Raw genomic sequence first — 27,354 nt, 5'->3', positions numbered from 1 at the left:
TTACAGAAGCTATGCAACCATCATTGAAACTTAATTCCTGTCGCAGGCTGGGAAGATGGCTTAAGGCCAGTAAAAATGGCTGCTGCTCAAGTGTGAGGACCTGAGTTCAAATCTCCAGCACCCAGTGTCTAACTTCTAAGCTGGGGGTGGGAAAGAGGCAGGAGGATTGCGGGGGTTTGACAGGCACCAGCCTAGTTCAGATTTGATGAGATACCCTGACTCAAGGGAATGACTGAGAGAGAGAGAAAGCGGACATCTGACATCTACCTCTGGCCACTGCACACATGTCCTAGACACACATGTACACACATGAACTTCCCCCAAAAGAACATCTCTGTTGCTCCTCTGTTGCTTATTCACAGTCTATCTCTGTTCTACTCCTAGCCCCAAGCAAGCACTGTTCCAGACAAGCCCTTTCCGGCTAGTCTCTCCTCCCTCCGCCCCTTTGGTTTTTCAAGACAGGGTTTCTCTGTGTAGCCTTGGCTGTCCTGGACTTGCTTTGTAGACCAGGCTGGCCTTGAACTCACATCTATCTGCCTGCTTCTGCCTCCCTGAGTCAGCTAATTTTTCTTTAATTATTATTATTATTCTGGTTTAAATAGAAGATTAACTTCGCAAGGAGAAAAGTTTAATGACTTGTCCAATCCAGACATGGTGGCTTACCTGATTTACCTGTCTTACCTCAATTGCTGCTGTACAACCAGCAATTGAGGGGGGGAAAAACAGGAGTTCTAGAACAGCCTGGGCCGCATAGTAAATTCTAGGTCAGCATTAGCTACAATCTGAGACCCCGTCTCAGCAAACAAACAAACAACAACAAACCACTCCAGGATCTTGGGGTTGTAGCTCATTTGGTAGAATGTTTGGCAAGTGTTGGCTCACACACCTTTAATCCCAGCACTCTGGAGGCACAGGTAGGTGGATCTCTGAGTTTGAGACCAGCCTGGTCTACAGAGTGAGTTCCAGGACAACCGAGGCTTCACAGAGAAAAACATAAACAACAAAACCAAACCCTGGATTCCAGCCCTAGCACTACATAAAAGAGGGCATGATGTCAGAACACCTAAGGTGTATCTAGAGGTTTAGAAATAACTTCAAGGTCTCTGTCTCTCTTTGTCTCTGACAAGATCTCCCTGAAATGAAGCTTTAGTTGGCCTGGAATTTGCTGTGTAGACCAAGCTGGAATCGAACTCATACAGATCCACTTGCCTCTGTCTCCTGCATGCTGGGATTAAAAGCATACACCATTCCAACCAGCCTTTACTTTCTACTCTATAACCGGCCAGGGTAAATTTTGAGGTCTTTCATGCCAGTCTAAAAGTCTTCCTAAGAAAGAACAGTATTTTCCTCTACCATTTTTATTTTTGTTTTTTGTTTCTTTCCCACTCTTTTTACATAATTCCCCAATTTCAACACACTCCTTGTCTCTCCTCCCTAAAAAAAAGAAAAAAAAAAAAAGCTGAGAAATTTCCTTGTGCATAAGAAAGACCTTGGGGCTAGAGAGATGATGGCTCAGTGGTTAAGAGACCTAGGTTCAATTCCCAGCACCCACATGGCAGCTCACAACTGTCTGTGGGTCCAGTTCCAGGGGATCTGGTAGCCTCACAGACCATGCAAGCAAAACACCAATGCACATAAAGATAAATAAAGCTCTGTCTCTAGAAACTTCCTTGTTGTCAGTGCTTCTGGAGAGGGCCCAGTTTGGGGCCAGTGTGGGACCTGGTGCTCTTCAGTGGTCTTAGTCCTCCCATTCCTCAGATGGTCCTGGGGTGGGTCCCAGGCACTGTTCCTGCCTTTTTTCTGCCAACATGAGTAGAAATGGTGACAGATGATGAAGGCCAGGCCAGAAAGAAGGGTACATTTAGTAACTGTGGCCAAGGGCCTCGGAGATCCAGGAGTTGACAGTCCTTGGAATGTGGCCTCCCATCTCTACTTCTTTTGAAGTCACCTGATAGCTGGAAGAGAAAGTGGGAAGAGACCCCGATGATTTTGCAACATGTTCATACACGAAGATCAGACACCAAACACTTAAGCCTGGGAATGAGGGGTGGATAGTGGTGAACCTTCGCCTTCAAGGCTGCACAGCTTGTAATAGCTGCCATTTCCAGAGTGCCTCGTACCTCACAGGGTGTGACCTAGTGTCCTGCTTGGTCCTCAGACACTTTAAGAACATACCTAACAAGCTAACAAGCCAGGCGTGATGGGGCACGCCTGCGATCCCAGCACTCGGGGAGGCAGAGGCAGGTGGATCTCTGTGAGTTCGAGGCCAGCCTGGTCTACAAAGTGAGTCCAGGACAGCCAGAGCTATACAGAGAAACCCTGTCTCAAAAACAAAAAAAAAAAAACAACAAACAAAAAAACAAAGAAACAAATGTACCAAACAGATTTACTGAGGTATAATAGATAGGCAGGAGATTCAAGTTTGAGCTCTGGAGTCTACTTCTGGTTCTTCCAACGCCAACGAACCAAGAGCCCCAGAGTCCTCTAGTCTGTGGAACGGAGGTTCTAAAGCTGCTTATATTAGGTGAGGTAGCTTTCAAGGAAAGAAAAAGTGCAGGAGCTGAGGCATACAGACAGGACAGGAATGGCTGGGTTTCCCCGAGCCGCCTCCTTTATGAAAACATCCTACTGAGACCCTTGGGAAGGGAGACAAAGGGAGAAGAGGAACAGGAAAGGTTGGGGGAGGGGCTGCAGTTGCAGCAGGCCTGCACTCACCTGACTGACCCCTGGCTATCAGTGTACTTAGTTTTCCTTGGACTTGTTCTTCTTTTGGTAGGCCCTGCTCTGTTTAAGGCTCCAGGTGGCTAGAAATGGGGCAGGGGGTCAGGGGAAGGGAGGCAGACATCTGCTGCTGCTAAGTCCTTGGACCTGGGCAGTATAGAACAAGAAAATGCAGAATCGTGGGCTAGATCTATGGGGCTGTTTGTGTGTGTCGTGACAAGGGTTAAGACTGGTGTGGTGTAGTGTCTGCGCTGTAGCTGGAAGCTAAGGGGAGGCAGAGGACTTGTTACCTCTGCTCCCCCCCCCCCCAAGCTCCTTAGCTTTTTTCCTCACCTTTCCTTCATCACATGCTTATTGGAGATCATTGAGACTGGTTCTGGCTTTGCCCAGAGAACCCTGCCTCAGAAGCTGCTTCTCTCCTCCATCCCCAGCCTTCCCTCTTACCTGCTTTTCATCGTGTTCCCAGGAGCTCTGGAGCTGTAGAACCATGGACACTCTCAACAGGAGCCAGCTAGGCCCTGGGTGCAAGACCCCAGCTGTGGTGCAGGTGAGTGGGGCCAGACCATAGGGTAAGAGGGTTCCTGGTGAGGCTTGCTTTAAAGTTTTATTTTTATTTTAAATTATGTTTGTGTGTGTGGGTACATTTGTGTGAAGTGCAAGGAGGTCGGAGGAGTCCGATAACACTGGGGCTGGAATTAGAGGGACTGGAGCCTTCTGATGTGGGTGCTGAGAATTGAACGTGGGTCCTCTGCAAGAGCAGAACCTTCCCTTACACCACTGAGTCATTTCTCCAGCCTGAGTTCAGCTCTTTTGCCCATCAGCTGTCCAAGTCCAAGGATGAGAATAGCAGTATTTTGCCCGTTGCCCATCCCTAGGTGAAAGCCTATTACGAGCTCAGTCTTGATCTGAACCAGGTAATTGGTTCAGCCAATCAACTCTGTGAAAGTCTGAAATCGGTTTATGGATCCTCTCCTGGTTCATGCCTCCACCCTCCCTTGCGGTTCAGCTTAGCAGGAGCCAGCCACAGCCATGTGGGTAGACTGCCAGGAGCTAGACTGGCCCTCCTCTACTGCGCCCCCCCCCCACGCCTTGTTTTTATTTTAATAAACAAAAGGGGCAGTTGAACCTAGCCTTGGGATAAATCCAAGCTAGAGGCCCAGATTCAGATGTAATTAGAATTTAGTGCAGTAATGTTCTGCATGAGATTTTTGTGTTAAGCCTCCCAGACACCTCAGAGCCTCTTGGAGAGGGCCGAGAGAGGGCCGCAGGGAGTGTTGGTGTGACTGGGAGTAGGGTGCTGGCCTGGAGTCTTTGCTCTCACCTCCCACCCACATTACCTGCAGAAAGGTCCGTTGGATCTGATTGAGACGGGAAAAGGACTGAAAGTGCAGACGGACAAACCTCACCTGGTGAGCCTGGGCAGCGGGAGACTCAGCACAGCGATCACGCTCCTGCCGCTGGAGGAAGGTAAGCTAAGCTGTGGCTGAACGTGGCACCTGCCCTCTTTGTCACTGCATGCATCCCTGCCCTGGAGACTGGGGGCAGGGGCTTCTGCCTTGTGAAAGCAATGCTTGCCTTGTCTCTGCCTCCCCTGCCTGCCTGCCCTCTTTGGCAGATAAACGGGTACCATGGCTGGGTTTAAAGATCATCTTAGAATCGAGGAAGAGAGGAGGGGGGAAAGAAGAAAGCAGTGTTCTCTTAGCAGTCCACGGGGATCAACAGTGAGTCCCAAACCCACCCTTGCTCCAGGGTGATGCCTGGCCTAAGAGACTGAACTGTGTGGAACATGAAAAAATGGGCATATATCCTAACAGGAGGCCCTGGCATGACTTTTGCCTGCCCTTCTCCCTTCCTGGCTGCACCTGTTGCCTGGGTGATACTGCATTCCCCACATTCTCCAAATGCCAGTCTCAGGGGCTCTACCAGGGAGGGATGGAGAAGGGAGGCTGCACTGGAGAGAGAGAGAGAGAGAGAGAGAGAGAGAGAGAGAGAGGGTAGGACAGAGGGAGGGGGTAGGGTGGGGGGAAAAGAAGGACTAAAGAGAGATGGGGGCATTTCTAAGAAGATGGGGGAGGAAGGAGGAAGTACAAGAAGGCAGTTCAGTTCGGGGGACAGGTAGAGGTCCCCCTCTCTGCTGTCAAGGTGTTTGAGTTATGAGGCCTTTCTCTGGATCCCCCCCAGACAAAGAGTGTGTTTTTTTTTTTTTTTTTTTTTTTTTTTTTTACCACTTATTGGCTCCAGCGAGGACCTACGAGGGGTAGCTAGAACTGGGCAGAGTATCAACTTAAGCAGAAGATAGAAATAGACTCCCACAGTGGCCCCTTGCCATCTCCTCGCCGTCTTAGCCCAGATAGCAGCCGTTCTGACTCAGTTTGTCTCCTGTCTCCAGGGAGGACAGTGATTGGTTCCGAAGCCAGGGACATCTCACTACAGGGTCCAGGCCTGGCTCCAGAGCACTGTTACATCGAGAACCTGAGGGGCACCCTCACCCTCTACCCTTGTGGCAATGCCTGCACTATTGATGGGCTCCCTGTTCGGCAGCCTACCCGGCTCACTCAGGGTAAGGTTTGATACCTCCACATGCATGCAGGGGAGGGAGGGCATTGGTGGTCTCTGATTTGTAGCTTGTGCATGTTAAGTGTGGGGGAAGCCTGCTGTGGTGGTCCCTGTGTCAACCGAGTGATTGGCTGTACTCAGGGTCAGTGTTGATGTCAGAACATCTTAAAAATCTCTCCTCCACCCTCACTCCCAGCATCCAAACTTTCCAAGATCTCTTTTTTCCCCCCTCACTTTTTTTTTTCCACACACCACATGGAGAGAAGAGCTTTTAGTTCCTGTTGTCAGAGGGTCCTGGTATATATAGTGTGGCTTTTAGTGGTCATAAGGGAAGAGAAGGAGGAACAGCACTGAGAAAGGGTCAGAGATGTTTTATGATGTCAGGAGGGAGTTGTTTTGAGTTGCCTTAGATAAGGAGATTCTCTGAGGGGACGGGACAAGGGCAGAATTTGAGGACATGTCTGCTCCTGGAGCTTAGGGTCATGGATGTGGCCCCTCTGTTCCCTAAGGGGCTAGGCTGCTCTGTTGGGTTAGAGAAGCCCTGGTGTGTAAAGGCCCCTAATTACCATGGTTACCAGGAAGGTAAGGGCTGGCCAGGTGGTACTTTGAATAGGCCAGATGTAGTCACCTTGGAAACAGGCACGAAGCATCGTTAGTTCATTTGCGGGTCTTTGTATTAGGGATTGGGGAAAGAAGAGCTGGCCAGGCACACCTGGCACGCACCTTTAATCACAGCTCCCCAAAGGCAGAAGCAGAGGCATCTCTGTGAGTCAGGCTCACATAAGGATGGAGGCTTTGAGCTGAGCCTGGCTCTGATGAGACGCCCATTAGGTAGAAGCCTCTTTGCATGGGAAATCCACTCACCCTGCCATCTCTCAAGCTCACTGGGAATCTTAAGTGCTACTTCCTTCATCTCTGGGATAGGAGTTAACCAGGTCCCCTCCCCCCTTCTGCTCTCCGGGTGTGGCAGAGCAGGGGTAACGTGTTTCAGGGAGGCGGGTCCTGCAGCAGCTGAGGGAAGGCTTGCCTTCTTCTGGGTCTCTGAGAAGAGTCCCTACAAACCGGGGCTTTGGCTGTGATGCTGTCTGGTCCCTGTTCTGTCAGAGAGAACATCTGCTCTGGGATTCAGTGAGATGCAGAGCAGCAAAGGAATCGACTGGGCAAGTTCAAAGACCTCCCAGCCTCTACCTCATTCCCCCAATCATTTCCTCTAGTAAGTGCATTCTTGCCCTCTATGGAGAGTGAATGGTGTAGAAGCATCAGCGCTGTGTTCCATCTTCCTAGGGCATCATTTAGCTCTTGAGAAGAGGGAGGGTCTGAGGCAGAATACTTAAACATTTCCTGTGGCCCTAGTGACCCCTTTGCAGATCCAGAAGCTCGTCTTGCCAAGTGTGTGCCCTCCTACATTCTTCTGACCCTAAACTGCCTTTGCCACCCCCAACCCAGCCTTCTTGTCTGGACTCGCCTGTTTCAGAAGCTTGGCAGGGTAGGCGGAGGCACAAAGGAATGGGTGTTCTTCCTAGCCCTCCCCCTCCCTTGGGTTCCAGGAGTTGAGAGTTTCCTTGTCCCATCTCCGGAGCAAGGCACCAAGCCCAGCCCTGCCTGGCCCCAGTCCGGACATTCTTGGGAGTGCGTTTCCTTGGATACTGGGTGGTGCAGGGGTGCATTGCTGTCTCAGTGTGTCTGGCTAACTGGACTGTGTTTATGTGTCTCTGGATATGTTTGTGTCTCTGGGCTTGTATGTTTCGTTGTTTATTTGTGTCTTTCCTTGTGTTTATAGATGAGTATCTTCAAATGGGTGGTGGGTGAACTCAGAACTGATGGCATCAGTTCTGTGTGTGTATTTCTCTGTGTGTATTTCTGTGTGTGCATGAGAACTCCATGGCATGTCATGTAATCAAGAGGATCACATAAGGCTGGAAATGTAGATCAGTGGTGAAGCATTTATCTAGCAACATAAGGCCCTAGGTTTAGCGTGTGTGTGCACTAGCGAGCATGCGCATGCGCATACACACAGACACACACACACAGATACACACACACACACACACATATCTTTTTCCTGTCTTATTGTCTGCTCTGGACTTGTATCAGGGATCCTCTTTGGGAGATAAAGGGATATCTTGGGAATAACAAGGAGCCTCCTTTGGCTGGGCCAGGCCTCAGAAGCATCAGTCTGGGCACTATGCCCAGCCATAGGCAACTTGGAATGACACGCTTCATGGCAAGCAGAAATGGCAGTGACAGGCTCTTCTAGCCAGGAGTAGGCTTGGGCCAGAGGAGGGAGAGGAAGCCAGAAAACATGCTAACCTTTAGCCTAGAGAAATGAACATGCGAGGGAGCCACCCCTGTACCCAGGCATCTTGGCACACCCCATGCTGCCCTCTTCTCTACAGAGCAAAGGGAGGAGCTGGGAGAGGGACCAAGGAAACGGGGCGGCTGCATCTCAGTCTGGGGTCTAGGCTGCTCCACCCTGAGACCGCAGCACCAAACCACATGAAAGATCTGGAAGGGGGATTGCAGAAAAGAGACTCCAGAGAGCCACAGAGCTCAGGGCCTGGGCTGTCTAGACAATAGACCTCATCAACTCCTGCCATGCACTGCCACCATCTAAGTGTCCCTCACTTCTGGAGCCCTCCCGTTGGCGGGAAGGAGCCCCAGTTCAGCCAGGATTCCCGGGGTGCCAGCTGCCACCCTGTGATCCAGGACACCAGGCTCTCCCTTTCCCCTCCGGCTGTGTTATTCCTTTTGTGAACTGGGCAGGAAGCCTCCAAGCTTTCTCTGTTAGGACTGATAATGATCTTTACTAGCAAACTCAAGGGAAGGAGAGCAGGAGCGAAGGCTGGGAGCTCCCAGCTTCCTTGTGTCTGCCTCTCCCACTGCTTCTCACTGGCAGTATCCTCCCTGTCTGCCTGGGTCTGTCCAGCTGGCCATCACAGTTTCCAGACTGGTGAATCACTCTTCCTGAGGAGTCTGTTTTTTTTAACGCCTCCCCTTGTTTTACGTTTGACCCTATATGGTTCTTCCTTTTTTTCTCTCCAGAAGGGAAACAAGTTTCCTGTGTGCATGTGAGTGTATGTGTCTGTGTGTGTTTGCACGTGCACATGCAAAACATGGACAGTGAGTGGGTGAGGCAGTGACCTGACCTATTCAACAAGAATAGAAAACTCACTTCTTATTTCGCTAAGGAAGCTGGCTTTTTGTTTCAAAGTCCCTCCAGGGGCTGATTGAAAGGCTAGCTCTGCTCAGAGAAGTACATAAGTAAGGGGGGCTGGAGGCTGGGGACATGAAACTGACGATAATTGTGTCTGATAGAGCATGTGAAGTGTGGGGGCTTCTCCGGATCAGTGTGTGTCTGGCTGGGGTGGTGTCAGTGTGCCCAGGCGGTGTTGGTATATATCGGAGATGACAGTTGACTCTTCCTGGGTGGCTGGGCACAGACTGTGTCTGAGAGTGTGTGTGGTTTGTCTGGTGTCCGGAGCCAGGTCCCTAGGTTAAAAGCAATTTTAGGGGCCCCAGCCAATATATACCAGTCTGGTTCACAATGTTTACTTGACCTTGGAGGTTCCAGGCAGCATTGGTCTTTAAGTTTAAAAACAAACAAACAAACAAACAAACAAAACTATTTATTTTATGTGTGCCTACAATTATGTCTGTGTGTTTAGTGTCCACAGAGTGCCTGGAAGAGAAAGGTGGATACCCTGGAACTGGAGTTATAGACAGTCATAAAGGTCCTTGTGGGTGCTGGGAATTGAACCTGGATCCTCTGGGAAAGCAACCAGTGCTTTTCACCATGGAGCCATCTTTCTAGCCCCAGAAAAGGTCTTAATAGAGGATGGCTCTTTGCTGCAGCGACCACAATTAGACGTTGTGGCTAAGAGAAAGGAGGGCTGACCTGTGGAGCTGGCCCCGGAGTAGCGACAGCCTGGGTCAATGGGGGTGAGCTCTGGTGGGTGGGGGCCAGAAGGAAAAGCAGATAGGGTGGTGACAGGAGCTGAGATCGGTGTTGCTGGCATTGCACAGAACACTGCCTTGGCCTGAGCTCCCAGCCCAGGGTGACCTTGTTACAGTGTTGGACAGAGGGTCATAGCTGAACCTAGTAACCCCAGGTGCATTACCACTCTTTTCTCTCTCATATATGGAGTCATAGAATGGCCTCTGCTGTCTCTGAGGCGATTCTCTTCATTCAGTGGATAGGAATCCAAGGCCACCAGGCCAGAAGGTCTGACTGCCCCAAGGTGACACTGGCCCTAGCTATGGGCTTCAGGCATTAGCTTCCTACACTGGAAAGCTCTACATGAGACAGAACCTGGTATCACTCCGACCTCTGGCTCTCCATCTTCTGGCCTCTGTTTACCTCTCACCTTAACTTCCAACGTCATCTCCCTGGGAACCTCTCCTGCTTGCCCCACTAGCCCTCCAGCCCGGAGCGCGGGTTCTTCATCCCGCCGCCTGGTGGCATCCTCCCTCCCACCCCGTCCTCTCCATCCAGCTCCACACTCCTCTCCTCCATCACTTCCTCTTCCCCTCCTCCTCGCCTTTGTCCCTCCCTCTCTGGCTCCCTTCCCCCGCCACTGGTGGCCGGCCCGCCCCTCCCCGGGCATTGGCGGCTGCTCGCTGCCTGGCTGCTCGCACCGCGCCTGGAGCCGGCGGCGCGGGAGGTCGGCCCGCCCCCTCAAAGGCCCAGGGCGGGCGGACGACCTGCGGGGACCGGGCTAGTGGGGAGCGAACGGTCCGGAGGTCCGGGTTCAGCGGTGAGTCCTCAGCCAGGTCAGCCACTGCCCCAGGCAACCGGGCGTAGACGCTCCGGCTGGGAGGGGCGACCTGGGAAGGGTGGGCGCAATGAGAGAAATGGGATCCTCACGCCTCTGTGGGAGCCCGAGGCTGTGAATCTGATGGTTTGTGTGCCCAAAACGTCCTTGAGTGGGGTCCGAGTTATTGAGTGGCCGCGCAGACCCCATCTTCCCCACCTCTGGGGAGTCTTCTTGGGACCTGCCTCCGGAGCCTGTTGAGGGGTCCTGCTTAGCTTGAGGGAACCTGTGCTGTGACCCGGAATCTCTGATGAGAAGAGCCAAGGTTCTTTCTCACAGTCTGCCCTCACCCAGCTCCCCTTTGGCCAGTCCGTTCTATTTGTGTGGCCAGCAGGGCAGTGACTGTCGCTCTGAGTGTGCAGCATGTCCGCCCATATGGCCGTGAGCCTACTGTATGGTTTCTGAGGGGCTGTGTGTGTGAGTCTGCGTGGGGTGTTTCCCTTCTGCATCTCTCACAAACAGGATCCACCCTCTTCTCTGCCCAGTGTTTTCCCTCCAGATGTTCAGCTCCTCCACCCACCTGTACACAGCTGGACCCTGAGTCCTTCTAGGTGGGGAGGATGAGGCGGGGACTATGACTCTGGATGGCCAGGCTTTCCTGGGATTCTGGAGATAGCTAGTCCTGGGGGTGTGCGGTCTGAGTGAGCAGAGAGGGGGCTTCCTGGAGTAGACAGGCTGGTCAGGTCTCTGGGGGCAGTAGGTGGCAGAGTTGGAGCAATGCCTGGGGCCCCTGAGTACAAATAGTAAGTTAATTTGGGCCAGAGCTGGTCTGCTCTCTGCGCTGCTGCCCTCCTGCCCACTCTATTAATACAGCGCTGGTGCCTGGCACCACTATTTATAGCCCAGAGCAACATGACCACACCCCCTGTGGGGGAAGGGCAGGACAGTGACTCTAGCCTGTAAGTGCCAGGGAAGGGGGTCCCTAGATACCCGAAGCCTCCTCGGGTGGCTCTGGAACTATTTGGATGGAGTCCACCCTACCTCCCTGCCTGCTGTCCAGTTTAGACTGTGTGGTGAGCCACAGCCCTTGACCCATATCACCCTAGAATGGAGTGACTGTCTAGACCCTTCAAATTCATCATCAATTAGACTTGTTAACTATCTGACTGAAAGGGGAGGGGTCGACTGACTTTCTCCCAAACAGCTGTGGTTGTAATTAGGTGGATGGCTTGGGTGACTAGTATTTACCCCAGTTATGATTACTATGGGATTAGCTCCTCTGATTGGTGGCTTGGCAGGGAAGGTGGTTCTCCCAACTACCCATCAGCTTTCAGAACTGTTGGAGCCGTCTGCCTGGGAGGGCCTGTGGGTGTGCCAAGATAGTGGGTGGCTCTGTCCGCCATGGTTTTCTGCTCTGGGTGCTCTTCTCAGAGTGTCAGCTAGGGTCAGCTAGGGTCCCAGAATCAGGTCTCTGAGCTCGGTAGGGGTCCTGTCAAAGTACCCACTTGGCCTGGGATGCCCCTTGTCCTTGCAACCTCCCTGGGCTGCACTGCCTCAACGTCCTGGAATGTAGATTTCCCTGCCAGTCTTGGCTTAGACTGGCATGGAGCATGGGGCACCAAGCAGCACCAGGTTGGGTAGCCAAGAGGTTGCATCCGGGAGTGTGGACAAATTGGAAGGCTAAGTAGCAGAGAGAGCCCTAGGGCTCTGGCTTCTTGCAGTAGAGCATCTTGTGCAGGAGCCTGGAACACCTGGCATGCCGGGAGGAGGAATTCTGCCAGCCAGGCTTAGGCGCCTTGTGGGCACACCTGCTGCTGTACACACTCCCGAGCCCCTGGCTACGTTTTCTGGCTCCCACATACTCACCTCCTTCTATGCACTTAAACTTCCTGGGCAGGACTGGGCTTGTGTCTCTTGCCTGGGAATGTGCTTGGCTGAAGCGGGCCCAGTGGCGGAGAACTGGCGAGATTCTACGGGAGACCAGGAAACAGCCAGGAGACGCTTTGTCTGCAAAAGAGAAGCGCTTGCTCCCTAGCTTCTCGGCGAGGGTGGTGGCCCTCCTGCAGTCCTGCCACTGGAAGGAGCTGCTGTGAATTCTGAGCCCCACTCGGGCACCTGACCGATCTGCGGGCTTTCACTTGTCCCCACAGCTCACAGAGTTTGTGTGTGTGTGTGTGTGTGTGTGTGTGTGTGTGAGACTCTGGGAGCTGCTGCCTCTAACACCAACACTTTTACCCAAAGGGCAGTGTGATGAATCACGGGTACACACTGGTGCTGGGTGTTCATTTTTTTTCTTTTTTAGATTGATTTGTTTTATGTGTTTTGTTTTGTTTTAATATTTGCTTTATGAGTGTTTTGTCTGGAGGTAAGGATGCCACATGCACACCTGGTACACTCACATGTCGGAAGGCATCACAGCCCTTGGAATTGTAGTTGCACGTGGTTTTGAGCCACCTTGTAAGTGCTGGGATCTGAGCTCCAGTCTTCTGCGTGAGCAGCGAGTGCTCTTACCCACTAGCCATCTTTCCAGCCCCCGAGCGTTCTTTCTGGCTTTTTGAGACAGAATTTCTCTGTGTAGCCTGGGCTGTTCTAGACTCACTTTGCAGACCAGGCTGGTCTCAAACCCACCAAACTGCCTCCCAAGTGCTGGGATTAAAGGCGCTCAGAGTTCACTTTTTTCTGAAGAACTTTTCCCACCTCTGGAGTATTTACACATACACCATCCTTTTAATTAATTAATTAATTTTTATGTTATGTACATTGGTGTTAGCCTGCATGTATGTCTGTGTGAGGGTGTCAGATCCTCTGGAACTGGAGTTACAGACAGTTGTGAGCTGCCATGTGGGTGCTGGGAATTGAACCCAGATCCTCTGGAAGAGCAGCTAGCTAGTGCTCTTAACCTCTGAGCCGTCTCTCCACATATACAGCCTTGTTAACTCCGGGAGAGCAGTAGCAGGTGTCATGGGAGAGAACTAGCTTGGAGGTGTAGTGGCGTCACCTGAAGATTTCATAGCTAGTGAGGCGCTAACAGTAGGACTCCGATTTGGGGAACTTACCTGCCGGTGATCTTTCCTCCCCTGGGCTGGACCCATCTCAGGGCTCCATTGCAAAGAGAGGCAGGGTCAGATATTCATTGAACGGACGCTGAGTCCGGCGGGGTGGCTCTTGGGAGCTGAGGGCAAGTGTGGTAGTTTTGTGGCTGGGGTGGCCTCTGCCCTGCCTGCCGTTCCTGAGTGATTGCTTCCTCTGCAGGCTGCATGTTGTGTCTGGGTCAGTCCACCTTCCTGCGCTTTAACCACCCAGCTGAAGCGAAGTGGATGAAGAGTATGATTCCAGCAGGGGGTCGGGCCTCAGGGCCCTCCTACAACCCCGGCTCTGGTAAGTATCCAGCTGGGGCAGGTGGTTGGGTAAGTGGCACCCCTTGGACATGTGTCCTTGCCCATTCCAGCCACTCTTGAAGTGTTAGGGCAGGACAATTCCGATGGTCTGGGCTCACTGCCACCTGCCATGGGGTTATGGAGAATGCTGGGCCATAGGGCCACTGGAAAAGATCCAAGGCAGTGATACTTGGGTCAGACTGGGAAGTCATGTGCCTTGAGGGAATAGTCAGGGTTCTGTAGCCTGGAACCTTACTGCCTTGGAGGATGCCCCTCGGTGTCTGGGACACTGGCCCTCTTGAATCGTCGCCAGAGTGCCTCACTTGAGGGGACCTGAGTCTTATGATGAACCCTTAGTAGCCTCTGAGGGGTCCCACCTGCTGGTGATCATGTCCTGAGGCACTACTTAACCCTCAGGCCATGCCATGCTGACCGATGACTCAGAGAGCAGCTGCAGCTCGTGTGCGAATTATTGATCCATAGAAGAGAATTGGTGATTGTTGTAGGAATCAACACAGGCCCCTCAGCCGGCTGCCCAGGGGGTGGGGTGCAGATGGGGAGGCTAGCAGTGTGCGTGCCACCCAGGCTCTGTGGTGGCATTCAGATGGCTATGGGGCTAGAGGGTCCCATGCTGATTCTGTGGCAGGGTCACTTGACGGGATGGTTATTAGTCACCTCCGTAGTCTGGGGACTTCAGGAATGGCACATGGTCACTGAGAATACACGGAGCCCCCTCTGACTAGTTTTAGACCCAAATGCCATCTTGCAAACCCATTCTTTTCTTCACTCCCTGCACCTATGTCGTTCAGTCCCCTGGCGGGGGACGACTCTCTTTGCCCCCAGCCCAGTCTGGTCATGTCACTCCTATAGCTGTTTGGGTTTGAGGATTGTAAACTCCTGGTTGGTTAACAAGGGCTAGGGCCAGGCGAAAGCCAGCTCTTGCTGGTGTGGCTTAATGGAATAATTGGAGACACTGGGCTGTACCTGGAGGCTCTTCAGCCAGGCTTCCAGGCACAAGCCATTAGCAGATCCTTCTCCTGTGTTGTGTTGAAGAAGCTGGTACCGCATTCACCGCTCATCAGCCCTGGAGCCCCAGCCCCAGCCCCAGCCCCAGCCCCAGCCTCTGACTGTTGTACTGAGAGGCTCTGGTGTCCTCTTAGACTAAGAAGCCTTGGAAGTTCTGGCCACCTCTACAGTGGGTCCACATCTCTTTTGCTGTGTGCCTGCTTGCTCTTCCCCCAAAGAGTGGCACAGGAAGTTGGGGAAACCAAGGCATGGAGGACTGTATTGTTGGGGTGAGTTGAAGACAGCTGGACTTAGAAGAAAGCTGGTGTTGTTGCTGACTCCGTCCTGAGTCATTCTGTGTTAGAGCCAGGGAGGCCCTGCCTATCATCTTCTTTTATAGGAGGGGAGCTCAGGGCAAGAGGGTTTGGCCTAGGTTGCAGAACAGGTCAGTGGCAGAGGTGGGTGATGCCAGAACTCAGCTCTCCTGGCTCCTTCTCCAGAACCAACCTGGCCCTGTTGCCCTAGGATTTGGTTATGTGGTAATTTCTTGATTACGCATGTATGCGTCTCCCTAAAGCCAAAAACCAGAGCTTGAGGCCTCTTTGCATTTCCCCTCAGCTGAATCAGAGAGCCTGGTCAATGGGAACCACACGGCACAGCCTGCGACCCGGGGACCTTCAGCCTGTGGCAGCCACAGTTCCCTGGTGAGCTCTATTGAAAAGGACCTGCAGGAAATCATGGACTCCCTGGTGCTAGAGGAGCCGGGAGCTGCTGGCAAGAAGCCTGCCGCCACATCCCCGCTGTCACCAATGGCTAATGGCGGGCGCTACCTGTTGTCCCCTGCAACCAGCCCTGGTGCCATGTCTGTGGGCTCCAGCTATGAGAACACCTCTCCAGCCTTCTCTCCACTTTCCTCACCAGCCAGCAGTGGAAGCTGTGCCAGCCACTCACCCAGTGGGCAGGAACCAGGACCTTCTGTGCCCCCCCTGGTGCCTGCACGTTCCTCTAGCTACCATTTGGCTCTGCAACCCCCACAGTCTCGCCCAAGTGGTGCCCGCTCCTCTGAAAGTCCCCGGATGGGCAGAAAAGGGAGTCATGAGAGACCTCCCAGTCCTGGTCTCCGAGGTCTTCTGACAGACAGTCCTGCAGCCACAGTCTTGGCTGAGGCCCGCAGAACCACTGAGAGCCCCCGGCTAGGTGGACAGTTGCCTGTGGTGGCCATCAGCCTGAGTGAATATCCATCTTCCGGTGCCCGCAGCCAACCCACCAGTATTCCTGGCAGCCCCAAATTCCAGCCTCCAGTCCCCGCTCCGCGCAGCAAGGTCGGCACACTCCAGGACCGCCCTCCCAGTCCTTTCCGTGAGGCCCCAAGCACAGAGCGGGTGCTAACGACCAGCCCCTCTCGACAGCTGGTGGGACGAACCTTTTCAGATGGGTCAGCAACTCGTACCCTCCAGCCTCCTGAGAGTCCCCACCTGGGCCGGCGGGGCCTGGACAGTATGCGAGAACTACCCCCTTTGAGTCCATCTCTGTCTCGAAGGGCTCTGTCCCCACTGCCAGCCCGGACTACCCCAGATTCCAAGCTAAGCAGGGAAGTAGCAGAGAGTCCCCGGCCCCGGCGCTGGGCAGCCCATGGTGCTTCACCGGAGGACTTCTCCCTGACTCTAGGAGCACGGGGCCGCAGGACTCGGAGTCCCTCGCCCACGCTCGGGGAGTCCCTGGCACCTCGCAAGGGCAGCTTCAGTGGCAGGCTGAGCCCAGCCTACAGTCTGGGCTCCCTTACCGGGGCCTCACCTCGTCAGAGCCCCCGTGCTCAGAGGAAGCTTTCCAGTGGGGACTTGCGGGTGCCCATGCCAAGGGAGAGGAAAAATAGTATCACGGAGATCAGTGACAATGAGGAAGATCTCCTGGAGTATCACCGACGGCAGCGCCAAGAACGGCTCCGGGAGCAGGAGATGGAGAGGCTGGTGAGCCAATGCCAGGGAGGCTGCTGCTGCCCAAGGCAGCATCTCCGCCAGGGTGTGGGCAGGCCAGCTGGCAGAGGGGGAGGGGCCACGTAAAGAGCCTGGGCATCTTCGGGATACGTGACCAGTATCCCATGATCCTGGTGCCCTGAAGAGGAACCTTCTTTGAAATCTCTTAAGGCTTTTTAAATTTTTATTTATTTTTGTATGTGTGTATGCACACATGTGCATTTCTGTGTCTCTGTGTAGGCCAGAGATTCGTGGATAGTGTTTTCCTCAATTGCTCTTCACTTTATTCTTTTGAGACAGTCTGAAATTGAACCTGCAGCATTCTAATTTAGCTGAACTGGCTGGCCAGCAAGTCCCAGGGATCATCTGTCCCTGCCTTCCCCTGCACTGGAGTTACTGGAAGACGGAACTTAAGTCCTCAAGAGCTTTACCAACAGAGCCGTCTTCCAAGCCCTGAGGCTTTGTTTCAAATTCTTGCTGATTGTCCTTTTATTCTGTGGCAGATCATTTGTTTTGGTGTGTGAGTTAGGTTCACATTGCTTACCAGAGCACAGTATTTTACGATGAAGCCTCGAATCCCGAAGTTTGAAAAGCAAGTTTTGAGGCTGAGGCCCAAAGAGGAACATTACTTCGGCCTTTTCTGTTTGTGGTGTAGACACTGAACCTAGGACTTTGGCCTGTCGAGGCAGCGCTCTTCTGTTGAGGTGTACCCCAGCCCTAGAATTATTTTTCTCGCCTCCTCTTTTTTTTTTTTTTTTTGGTTCTATGAAACAGGGTCTCACTGTAATCCAGTGGGGCTGCAAGCTTGCTGTGTGGTCCAGATTGAGCTTGAATTCATGATCTTTCTACTGCCTCCTGAGTACTGACATTACGCACATGTATCACCGTGCCTGGACTGTGGGGGAGGAGGAGGCGTCTTCTTTTAAAGTATTTAGTGTGTGTGTGTGTGTGTGTGTGTGTGTGTGTGTGTGTGTGTGTGTGCGCTGATGAAGGCTCATGCCACAAAGAGTGTGGAGGCCAGAGGACAATTTTTGTGGGGTCATCTGTCCTTTCACCTTTGCATGGGTTCCAGGGACCACGCTTAGGTCATCAGGTTTACACAGCAAGTGTCTTGTTCTTTAGGAAAATCCTGGTCCCCCTTTCTTGCTTCTCTTTGGCATCTACAGATGGGCGTGACCCACTGACTCTGGCCCAGGTGGGTCCTTTCTAAGAGTATGGTACTGAAGAAGAGACAAAAACAGGGTGGGCAGCCCCCCTGGCCTGCCTCCGTGATTGTATGTGTCTGCATGCATAAATGTGGGTGCTGCTGAGTCTGGGCGTGGTTCTGGGCAGCTGTCCTAGAGATGGCATCTGAGCTGGGAGGGGGCTGGGGTTCCCCCAAATAGCATCGGGAGCTCCAGGGACATTTGCTGCTGTGTATACGCTCCAAGCCAAAATACAAAAACATGGATTCTCCCTTCCTCGCCTTGAGAGCAGAAGCCCAGGGTTTTGGGGAATTCGGGTACCCTGGAATTGGTTTGAGGAGGACATTTGTCTGAAGAATCTGGGAAGAGAGCGGTCAGTTTGGGGTGAGGGTGTGGGGCAGTATACTTGCCAGAACCCCTGGTCTTTTCTTTATTGCATCTTCTCATCACTGTTGAGCTTTGGTGACCCTAGATCCTCATCCTGGGAGGGAAGATGAGCCTGGCATAGTCAGTGCTGGGCCCAACCTCCCCACCCCTAACCCCCCAAACAGGTACACACCTCACCACTAGCCCTGACCTGCCCCACCTGCCACTTTAAGTCAGAGGCCGCCCGCACCCTGCCCCTCCCACCTTAGCCAGGCTGCTTATCTGGGTCCTAGGGCGGGGGTGAGGCATTGGCCCAACCTCCTGGGTGCTGAGGCTTGGTTCCTGGATTTTTCGCCACAGAACTGGGCAAGCAGCAGGAAGGACACTGGGTAAGTGTTGTGGGATGGGAAGTTGAGACCAAAATGTAGGTAGTGAGAGAGACTCAACGTCAGAGACCCCAGAAGGCACTATAAGCTCTGGGTTTGAAAGTCAGGGCTTGGGTGTTAGAAATGGGTAAGTAGGACAGAGACCAGGAACATGATGGCCATAGTTCCCTTACGGCCTAGGCACCTGAGAAGTGGCCATGCCTGTGTCAGGATTTACAGTGAGAGACTAGATTGGCAGGCCATGGAGAACTTGCTTGCACCTGGCTAGTTTATGTTGCCTTAGGTGACTTGGAGCTGAGGTGGGACTGGAAAAAGTGTCCTTTCTGCCTTTCTTCTCTATCTGGACGGTGAGATCCTGTGGCCCATGGCCTCCTTTCCAACCCCGTCTGTCTGCAGGTGCCCACCCAGCCGTCTGCAGACTGTGTTTATCGCTGCGTGTGTGCGTGTCAGGGCTGGCGTCTTTGTGCGTACCTACCCGTTAATGCTCATGTACCTCCCGGGGCACTCTCTGTGTGCCCGTGTGACAGAACCAGTGTATCTGTGTGCCCTTTGACACTGTGCCTACGGATGTACCGGTGTCAACATGAGCACCTAGACAGCCCTGTGTCTCATGGTCTTTTGGTTTTTGAAGACAGGCCTTCTCTGTGTAGTCCTGGCTGGCTGGCAACTTGCACTGTAGACCTTGCTGGCCTTGAACTCACAGAGATCCCCCTGCCTCTACCTCCTGAGTGCTGGGGTTAAAGGAATGCGCCACCACGCCTGGCCTCATTATGGTCTTTAGGCTGCTTACCCCTGCGTGTTCCCTTGTGTGTTTGGATGTGTCTCTGTGTGACTATGAAGAAGTCTCATCCTAGGATAGAATAGAAAGGGAAAATAAACAGGAAGATGGGAGGGGCTGGCCACATGGACAGGTGGCATATGGCCACATCCTCTTGCCCATTTGAGAGGAACCCTCTTTCCCTCTGCCTCCCACAGTTTTGTTTTGTTTTTTAAAGACAGGGTCTCACTGTGTAGTCTTTTGCTGACTGCCCTGAATCTCACTGTGTAGAGCAGGCTGGCCTCAGATTTTGAGGTCTGCCACTCTCTGCCTCCAGAGTGCTGGGATTAAAACTTCAGCCACCACACCTAGCTTCCCATAGATCTTAAGGTTGAGGCTATCCTTGTGATGCTGAGCCCAGAGTCCCCAGGGTTCAACACACCCTGGCTCAAGCCACACTGGCTCTCAGATTTCTGCTTCTCATTCTTGCCCTGTTCATTGTCCCCAGGAACGCCAGCGCCTGGAGACCATCCTGAACCTGTGTGCCGAGTACAGCCGAGCTGACTCTGGACCTGAGGCTGGGGAACTGCCCAGTATTGGAGAGGCCACTGCAGCACTGGCATTGGCAGGCAGGAGGCCCTCCAGAGGCTTGGCAGGAGCCATAGTGGTCCCTGGAAGGAGCGGTGAGGAGTGTGGAGGTGCCTCACAGCGCCTGTGGGAGAGCATGGAGCGCTCTGATGAGGAAAATCTCAAAGAGGAGTGCAGCAGCACGGAGAGCACCCAGCAGGAGGTGAGGGGACCAGGGGGCGGAGCCAGGGCTGATGTGGTGAAGGGGTAGTGAAAGGATCAAGGTTTAAATGAGGCCGGAAGTGAAGAACTGGGGTGTGAGGAGGGAAAGGAGGTGACTATGACTTTCCCAAGCTATAAATGTGCTTTACAACCTGTTTTTCCTTAGGTCCCCACCCAACCTTGGCACTCTGGTAAATCTTTTCCCTATAGCAGAGCTGCCTGGATTGGAAGAAAGTAGCCTCTTGTTTTAGTCTAGTTAACCCTTACAAGTGCTCCGAGGAAATGTGTGATCTGATCTGGAAGGTTCTATCTAGTCTTCTTCCACGGGCACTCTTCCCCTTCAGCACGAAGATGCTCCTGGCACGAAGCTCCAGGGAGAGGTGCTGGCTGTGGAAGAGGAGCGGGCTCAGGTTCTGGGGCGTGTAGAACAGCTGAAGGTCCGTGTGAAGGAGCTGGAGCAGCAGCTGCAGGAGGCAGCCCGAGAGGTGAGGCGGCTGGGAGAAATGCAGGCCCTGGGGTGGGTGCCACCCTGAGTTCCCTGCCCTGAGGAGCTTGGTGTCTGTGTCTAGGCTGAAATGGAGAGGGCCCTGCTGCAGGGGGAGAGGGAGGCCGAGCGAGCCCTGCTGCAGAAAGAACAAAGGGCGGTGGACCAGCTGCAGGAGAAGCTGGTGGCCTTGGACGCAGGCATCCAGAAGGAGAGGGACAAGGTAACCCAAACCTGACTACCAGTGGCACCCTCAGCACCCATCCTGCACACCAAGTGGTCTCTGTAGCCCTCCAGGGACAGAGGTCCTTGTTCTCTGTGGAAGGTACAAGCTTGGACGGTACTGCCAGGGGCTGGGCTGGTGTCTGGGGTCTCATTTATCTAGATCTCTGTGCTACCTCTGGTTGCCTGGGTGCCTGCCATTCTGGAGCCTGCAAGGTTCTTCTAGGAAGTGCCAAAGCCCTTTCGTGGGCAGTGAGCACAGCCTGAAGGACTGGTGCTGTTGGGGTGGGGATATGGTTCAGGTTTGGAACCCACCCTGAGGAGAAACCTCCCTCAAGCATGCCTCAGTGCTTAGGATGTGGTCTTTGGGAGATGGCCCACAGGCCTCTGTTTCCTATCATCAGGATCTGCAGCCTCCCATCCCAGATGGTCCCAGCTCTGCCCTTACCCCTTTCAGATTGCGTGCCAGTATTCAGGGGCTGCTCTGTCCCACAGGGGTTATGCCAGCCATGTCCAAGATACCCAACGGCGTGCCAAAAGTTCTGAAGTGGAGAGGGTTCATCTATTTCTGGATTTGACACTATTTTTCTAAGACGTTTAATTTTCCTTCTGGATTATTTTTGAGAGCTATCTTCATTTTGGTCTTAATTTTGAGGATCTTAAAATTTCATTGCTCCCCCCCTTTTTCTTTTTTTAAATGGAGCTTTGGCTCTGGCCCCCAAAACCACACTCCCAGATTCTGTGCCGGATTAACCCTATGCTTGCCGACCAGGCCTGCACTAACGCCCCCTCTAATCAATGTCCTGGGCTCTCCGCATGCCCTAACTGCCAGGCCACCCAGGCAGGGCTGAGTCATGCCAGCTTTACTAACTCCATGGGTGCCTTCGTGCCCCTGGGCTCTCCCCTCTAACGTTGCCTCCTTTTCTTGGTGTGGGACCCCATTATCAGAAAGCAACTGGCAGGAAGGCACAGCTAAACTTTGCTTAGTGGAACACTGGAAGGAGGGATATAAGGGTTCTTGAGCATGTCTGGGGTGGGGGGCGGTGGACAGAAGTACGCATGGCCAGAGTTGCCCTGCCCAAACAGCACCTCCTACTGGACTGGTCTGGGCTGCTGCCTGGAGAATTTTGGCAGCTTCCTAAAGGGCAGGGATTTGAGGTGGAGTGAGCTATTTGTCCCTTCTGCGGAGCCAGCAGGAGCTGAGTGATAAGGAGATCCAGATGTGGACACAGCCTTGGAGGGCTTGGACAGGGCCTTTCCACCCACTGAGTGGCTACCCATCCTTGTGTCTCTGAATTCAGATGGTCCTTTCCCTCCCTCTACTCTTGGAGACCCCCTAGAACACAGGATAATTTAAAGGCAGACGTCAGGACTGGCCTGACCAAGGATGGGCAGGTGCAGCGTAGGGTTATATTCCTTTGGCATAAGGCGGTCCACAAGCAACCTGGCTAGCCTCATTTAACAGAGATTGCCCAGAGGTCTGGATTTTGCCTTCCTTCCGGTCCAGGTGGTTGAGGTGTGATGGTGAAAGTGGTAGTGGTGGTGGTGATGGTGATGATGATGATGGTAGTGTTGGGAAGGTTCTCTTGACTTTCCCTCCCGGCTCCCAGCCCATGGCCCCACTCTGGCTTTGGAATCAGTAATCATAGTTTCTCCTCTGCCTGTCCTTCGGAGGGGTGACTCACCAACTCCTCCCCTCGTCCCCCTTTCCGCCCTCAGAGGTGTCATCTCGCCCCAGACAGAGCCATCCACCTCCTCCCTGTATCCACTCCTGGGGCTCCTATTACCATGGCAACGGGCCGAACTAATTGCAACCCTCATCCCTACTGAAGTTCAGCCTGCTTTGCTGGCACCCCACCCCCACCCTGGGCAGGAGGGGAGGGAGGCCATGGGGGTTGGGCTGGGGTCCCCCGGCTGCACCGCTGTAACTCTTAACGTCTTCAGCTCCCCATTGACTCTTCACTCTTGGATTTAACCTTTCCCATCACTCCCATTTCCCCCAGGGTTAAATTTTGGTCTCGGGACAGTGATCAAGCTCGAGGCTCTTTTCTTGCCGCGTTGCATCAGCTTTGACTTTGGTTCGGGGCGGAAACGGAAGGTCCTGTCTTAGGACCCACCTAAACATTTCTAAAGGGACCAACATTTCCACCCTGCCCCCACACCTCTGCCTTTGTTACACCCTCCCCTGCCTCAGTCCCGTCTTACACCTCTGCTCCTTGCTTCTCGCCTCCCACGTGCCCTCCTTCCTCTCCTGCTCTCCTCCGTCTCGGTGCTTGCCCCCACCTCCCGGTGTACCCCAGTGCCCGCCCCCGCCCCCCGCACCGCCGCGCCGGGCCGGAGTTGAGGAGTGTGTGTTCTCTCTCCCCTGTGCCCCGCCTCCCTCCCCTCCCGCCGACCAGGAGAGGGCGGAGCTGGCCGCAGGACGGAGGCACCTGGAGGCCCGCCAGGCGCTCTACGCCGAGCTCCAGACGCAGCTCGATAACTGCCCCGAGTCAGTGCGGGAACAGTTACAGGAGCAGCTGAGAAGGGTCAGTTCCACCAGCCCCCTCCCCCGGCCCCCGTGGGCCACCGCCCAGACCGAAGACAGGAGAGCGGTGGGACAGGACCGCCTGGCCCCTGCAGTACCTGCCGCACACCAGGGTCGGTGCAGGGACCGGCAAAGTTGGGTGGGGATCAGCGCTCCAGACCGCGGTGTCCGCGAAAAAGGGCTCAGCCAAATGAGCAGAGGGAGTTGGGCAGTGGGGCTGCTTCCATCCCCAGTTTCCCCGGGTCCAGCCCCCCAAAATGTATGGCTCTGTGGCCTGGCCTTCCTGGCCCAGAGTGGTTTTGAGAGTGTCTGCCACCCAACCCCGATGTCACTGTCGTTGAAGGAGGCAGACGCTCTAGAGACTGAGACGAAGCTCTTTGAGGACCTGGAGTTCCAGCAGCTGGAGCGGGAGAGTCGCGTGGAGGAGGAGCGGGAGCTGGCCGGCCAGGGGCTGCTGCGGAGCAAGGCTGAGCTGCTGCGCAGCGTAGCCCAGAGGAAGGTGCGCGGCTCACTCCCCTACAGCCCTGATGCAGCGTAGAGGCTGGTGACCTGAAATTGACTCTCAGCCTGTGACGTATAAAAATTAACGGCATCTTTTTTGTGTCTCCTTTTCCTAGTGACTATCAGTGAAAATGAGAACTGTAGGGCTGTCGTGAAACTAGTACGGGAAGGCAGAATAGAATATGATGGTGAACAGGACTCAGCAAAGATAGCTAGTATTACTAAACCCTGCCTGTCCACCGTCTATCAAGGAAAAGTGGAATTGGCTCACATGGGGAGCTGCCAGTGGTTTGTCCAGGAAAAGAGAGTAGAGATGGAGGAGGCAACTAGCTGAGGTGCCCTTGAATGTTGTTGGAGATTAAGCCCAGGGCCTTCTGTATGCTAAGCATATACCTGTCGTTCAGCTATATCTCCAGCCCTGTCCTCCACCTTCTAGAGCTGTGGGAAGTGCTGGAACGCACACAGAGACCTAAGATCTGGATGCTAGCCTAGCTACCTGATGTAGGAATCTGCTTGAGGTCCTGCTTTGCTCCAGCTCAGCCATGACTGTATGCAAAGTTAGAAGATGGAGCCTTGTCCCTGGTCAGTTCTGATTTACTCTAGCTGTGGTCTCAGCCACACCCGGCATAGACTGTAACACAGAGAGGGACGTGTGTTACAGGAAAGGATTAGGGAGGCGTCCTAGGGGATGCCAGAGTCTGTGGCTGATACCCATGTCAAAGGCCCATGTGACGTTCATGGGCAGTTTCCTGGCTAGAGTGTGGAAGGTGAGGACCGTGAGATCTAGGGAGTGGGGTCCAGATGTGAGATGGGGGCTTGCTGGCCAGCCTGGGGTTTGGTGGCAAGAGGGAGCCACTGGTTGTCATAAATCCAGATCCCTTGTTTCCCTCCCTGAGCTGTTTTGCTGTAAAAATGCACCTTTGGGGATGGGAGAGATGGCTCAGAAGCTAAGAGCACTGGCTGCTTTTCCAGAGGACCCACATTAGATTCCTGTCACCCACATGGTGGTTTACAATCATCTCTAACCCTGGTCCAGGGGATCCGACATCTTTTCTGACCCTCACTGGCTCCTGTACACACATGGTACACAGACATACACTCAGGCACACAAATACAGGTAAAAGAAAAGAAATAAGTATGTTTAGGAGTGGAAGAAAACTAACGTTTCCCAGGCTCATGCGGCAGAATCCCTGCTAGGACCTTCCCTTGGGGTGTCTCGTGCTGGTCTTAGAGTATTGCCTCATTTTATAGATGAGTAACTGGGGCTCAGAAATCCAGCTGTTTTGCACACAGCCTTCCAGCATTATAAGCTTCAGAGTCGGGGTGGGAACCCAAGCACACCAGGCTTCATTTTTCTGCTGTGCCACATGCGAGGTGGGTTGGCACCTCTTCACTGTTCTTCCTCTTCGCCTGGAGGGTACAGCTGGGAGCCCAAGGTCGGCTGAGCCATGCCTTGGAGGTCCTGGAGGGATCAAGTCTAGGGACTGTGTCTCTTCTCTTTGTGCCCAGCCCTGGGGCCCTGGGAGACCAGACCAGCCCCTAACACCTGGTGTGTGTGTGTGTTGACAGTCTTCCCTATACCCGCTGTGAGCTTTGTCCAGCCCCTGCCCTGCTGAGTCCCCTCAGGCTCTGTCTTCCCTGGAGCACTATATCTCTCTACTATGGTTCAGAGTGGTTGAGGACGATGGCCTTGGGATCCTACAGGTCTCTTTCTAGCAGGACTAGAAGTGTACCACTGACTACTACCCAGGAACTCTTAGCTCCTAAACATGCCAGCGTTCTCATCTCTAAAACAGGCAAAAAGGCACCTGCTGCATAAGATTAGATGAAGTAACAGATTAAAACCATTCAGCGGCACCTGCAAGTCCTCCTACGTTCCGAGTAAGTGGCGGCTGCTGCTGTGAGGATTCCTGGGTGCCGCTTCCGTTTCTGCGTGGGCTGACTCCCAGGTTTAGGAGAGTTCCCTTCTTCGTGTTTCCCTCTCTCCTGTGCTGCTCCTAAGAGTGATGGTTGAAGACTATCTTGAGATCAAGCCAACATATTTTGCCTAGCTCTCATCTTCTCCTCTCAAAATATTTTCATTTTCCTTTAGCATATGATTATTGAGCCAGGTGCTGTGCCGAGCCCTGTTGGGGTTAGCCATTGGCTATGGGGTGAGGGAACAGAGGCTAAGGAAATTGGTTTCATCGTGCCTGATGACACAAGGGAAGAACACGAGAAGGAACTGACCTGGTTAGCCAGAATTCTCCTGGGGTGAGTTGAGGCCAAGCAGGAGAGTGTGGCAGTTGCCTTCACAGCATCCTGGGTCTCTGGACCGGAGAAGCAGTCAGGCTGTAGGCTGAGTGATGTCCCTCCAGGGCCTGATTTCATCCCGTTTCCTCAGGAGCGTCTAGCTGTACTGGACAGTCAGGCTGGGCAGATCCGGGCTCAGGCAGTGCAGGAGTCAGAGCGTCTGGCCCGGGAGAAGAATGCTGCCCTGCAGCTACTCCAAAAGGTAGCCGGCCTTGGTTCCTGAGGGGCTGGGAGTGAGCGAGGAGGATGAGTGCAGGGTTCCCGCCTCACTCTTGCTCCCTTGTCTCCGACCCCGCCATATCTCTGATCCTGCCATTTGGGGCTCCAGGAGAAGGAGAGGTTGACTGTGCTGGAGAGGAGGTATCATTCGCTCACCGGAGGCAGGCCTTTTCCGAAGACCACCTCGACCCTCAAAGAGGTACCGTGGCTGGGGGGGGTATCCTAAGCGTCTCCTCTTAGAGCATGGTGTGGCACCTTCATCATGGGTGGTTGAGTAAGGGGCCTTCTGAACTGGAGAGATTTGAAGAGGATGGCCTTGGAGGTTGACCTTTAGCCCTCCACAGCCACCAGCCTTTTGGCTGAGTATATATGAGAGGCCCAGGGGCCCTAGGTGGGGTGGTGGAGAGCTCAGAATTTAATAAGATGCAGGACTGGGTGGACCTGCCTTGAACAGGATAGAGGGCTCTAGGGCTCCTTACCCTGGAACTCCTGGGCGTCAGTCTAGAGCGAGGCTTTCAGCCTAGAAGTAGGTGGGCCTTGAATTGAATGGTTCTTTCCCAGATCTTTACATCTGGTGTGGGAAGTCCAGTCGTGATGTGCCTGGTTTCCTGACCTTTCTTTCCTCTCCTCTGTTTCATTGCCCAGGCAGTTCAGTCTGGGGCAGGATGGTTGAGCTGAGCATTAGGGGTGAAGCTCCTCTCAACATGTGTCCTCTTGTAGGCTCAGCTTCTCATCTCCGAGTCCTCAGAGATGGGGCAGGAGACCAAGGCTCTGTGCCTGTCCCCAAGGTCTTCTCAGGCTGGGGCCTCCTCTGTTCCTTTAACCCCTTCTGTTTCCACTCAGCTCTGTCCCAAAGCACAAGAGGTAACCTCAGCTGAACATTCGCTCTGCTTTGCTGATGCCTGTCCGTGCGTCTGCTCTGCCTCCAGCTCTTCCCAGGGAGGGCTCAAAGGGCATGTGGCATATCAGTTGGCCTGCAGTTGTTTGAGAGTGCACCATCATGTCATTCAGAGTGTGTAGGCAGCTGGCGCAAAATAATCGCATTGATTTGCATTTTAATTTGCATGTGATCTGCATGTCATTCTCCATTGTTCACAACACGCTGAACTCTCTGGTCCATCTTGTCTTTGAGCCCAGAGGATAGTCTGGCTCTGGGGCTAGATTGAACACCCTGGGTAGACAGCCTAGAGATCTTTGCCCGGAGCTCAGTGTGGATGACCAGCACCCAGATAACTCAGGGCTGA

At 53.6% G+C, this 27,354-nt stretch overlaps 1 protein-coding gene across 28 annotated transcripts in view; it reads left to right on the top strand.

Moving 5' to 3' along the window:
* Positions 1–27,354, top strand: part of Phldb1 (pleckstrin homology like domain family B member 1) — a 47,478-nt gene that overhangs the window by 3,490 nt on the left and 16,634 nt on the right. For 8 of the 28 annotated variants that reach the window (XM_055622188.1, XM_055622190.1, XM_055622189.1 and 5 more), the window contains exons 2-14: positions 3,188–3,268; positions 4,065–4,188; positions 5,111–5,281; positions 13,281–13,406; positions 15,029–16,377; positions 19,585–19,866; positions 20,210–20,350; positions 20,435–20,572; positions 22,971–23,099; positions 23,442–23,597; positions 25,983–26,093; positions 26,220–26,309; positions 26,831–26,974. In XM_055622188.1, coding sequence (XP_055478163.1) covers positions 3,209–3,268; positions 4,065–4,188; positions 5,111–5,281; positions 13,281–13,406; positions 15,029–16,377; positions 19,585–19,866; positions 20,210–20,350; positions 20,435–20,572; positions 22,971–23,099; positions 23,442–23,597; positions 25,983–26,093; positions 26,220–26,309; positions 26,831–26,974 — 3,021 coding nt within the window. In that variant the 5' untranslated portion in view covers positions 3,188–3,208. Of the gene's footprint in view, positions 1–3,187; positions 3,269–4,064; positions 4,189–5,110; positions 5,282–9,980; positions 10,048–13,280; positions 13,407–15,028; positions 16,378–19,584; positions 19,867–20,209; positions 20,351–20,434; positions 20,573–22,970; positions 23,100–23,441; positions 23,598–25,982; positions 26,094–26,219; positions 26,310–26,830; positions 26,975–27,354 lie in introns of those variants that run through there. The other 20 variants (XM_055622211.1, XM_055622210.1, XM_055622209.1 and 17 more) reach the window with 5 other exon arrangements.

This window comes from Psammomys obesus, unplaced genomic scaffold, assembly GCF_907164565.1.
Source record: "Psammomys obesus unplaced genomic scaffold, mPsaObe1.curated_primary_1811, whole genome shotgun sequence".
NCBI lineage: Eukaryota > Metazoa > Chordata > Mammalia > Rodentia > Muridae > Psammomys > Psammomys obesus.
Note: the sequence above shows the minus strand (reverse complement) of the source record. Positions and strands in the feature narration are given on the sequence as shown.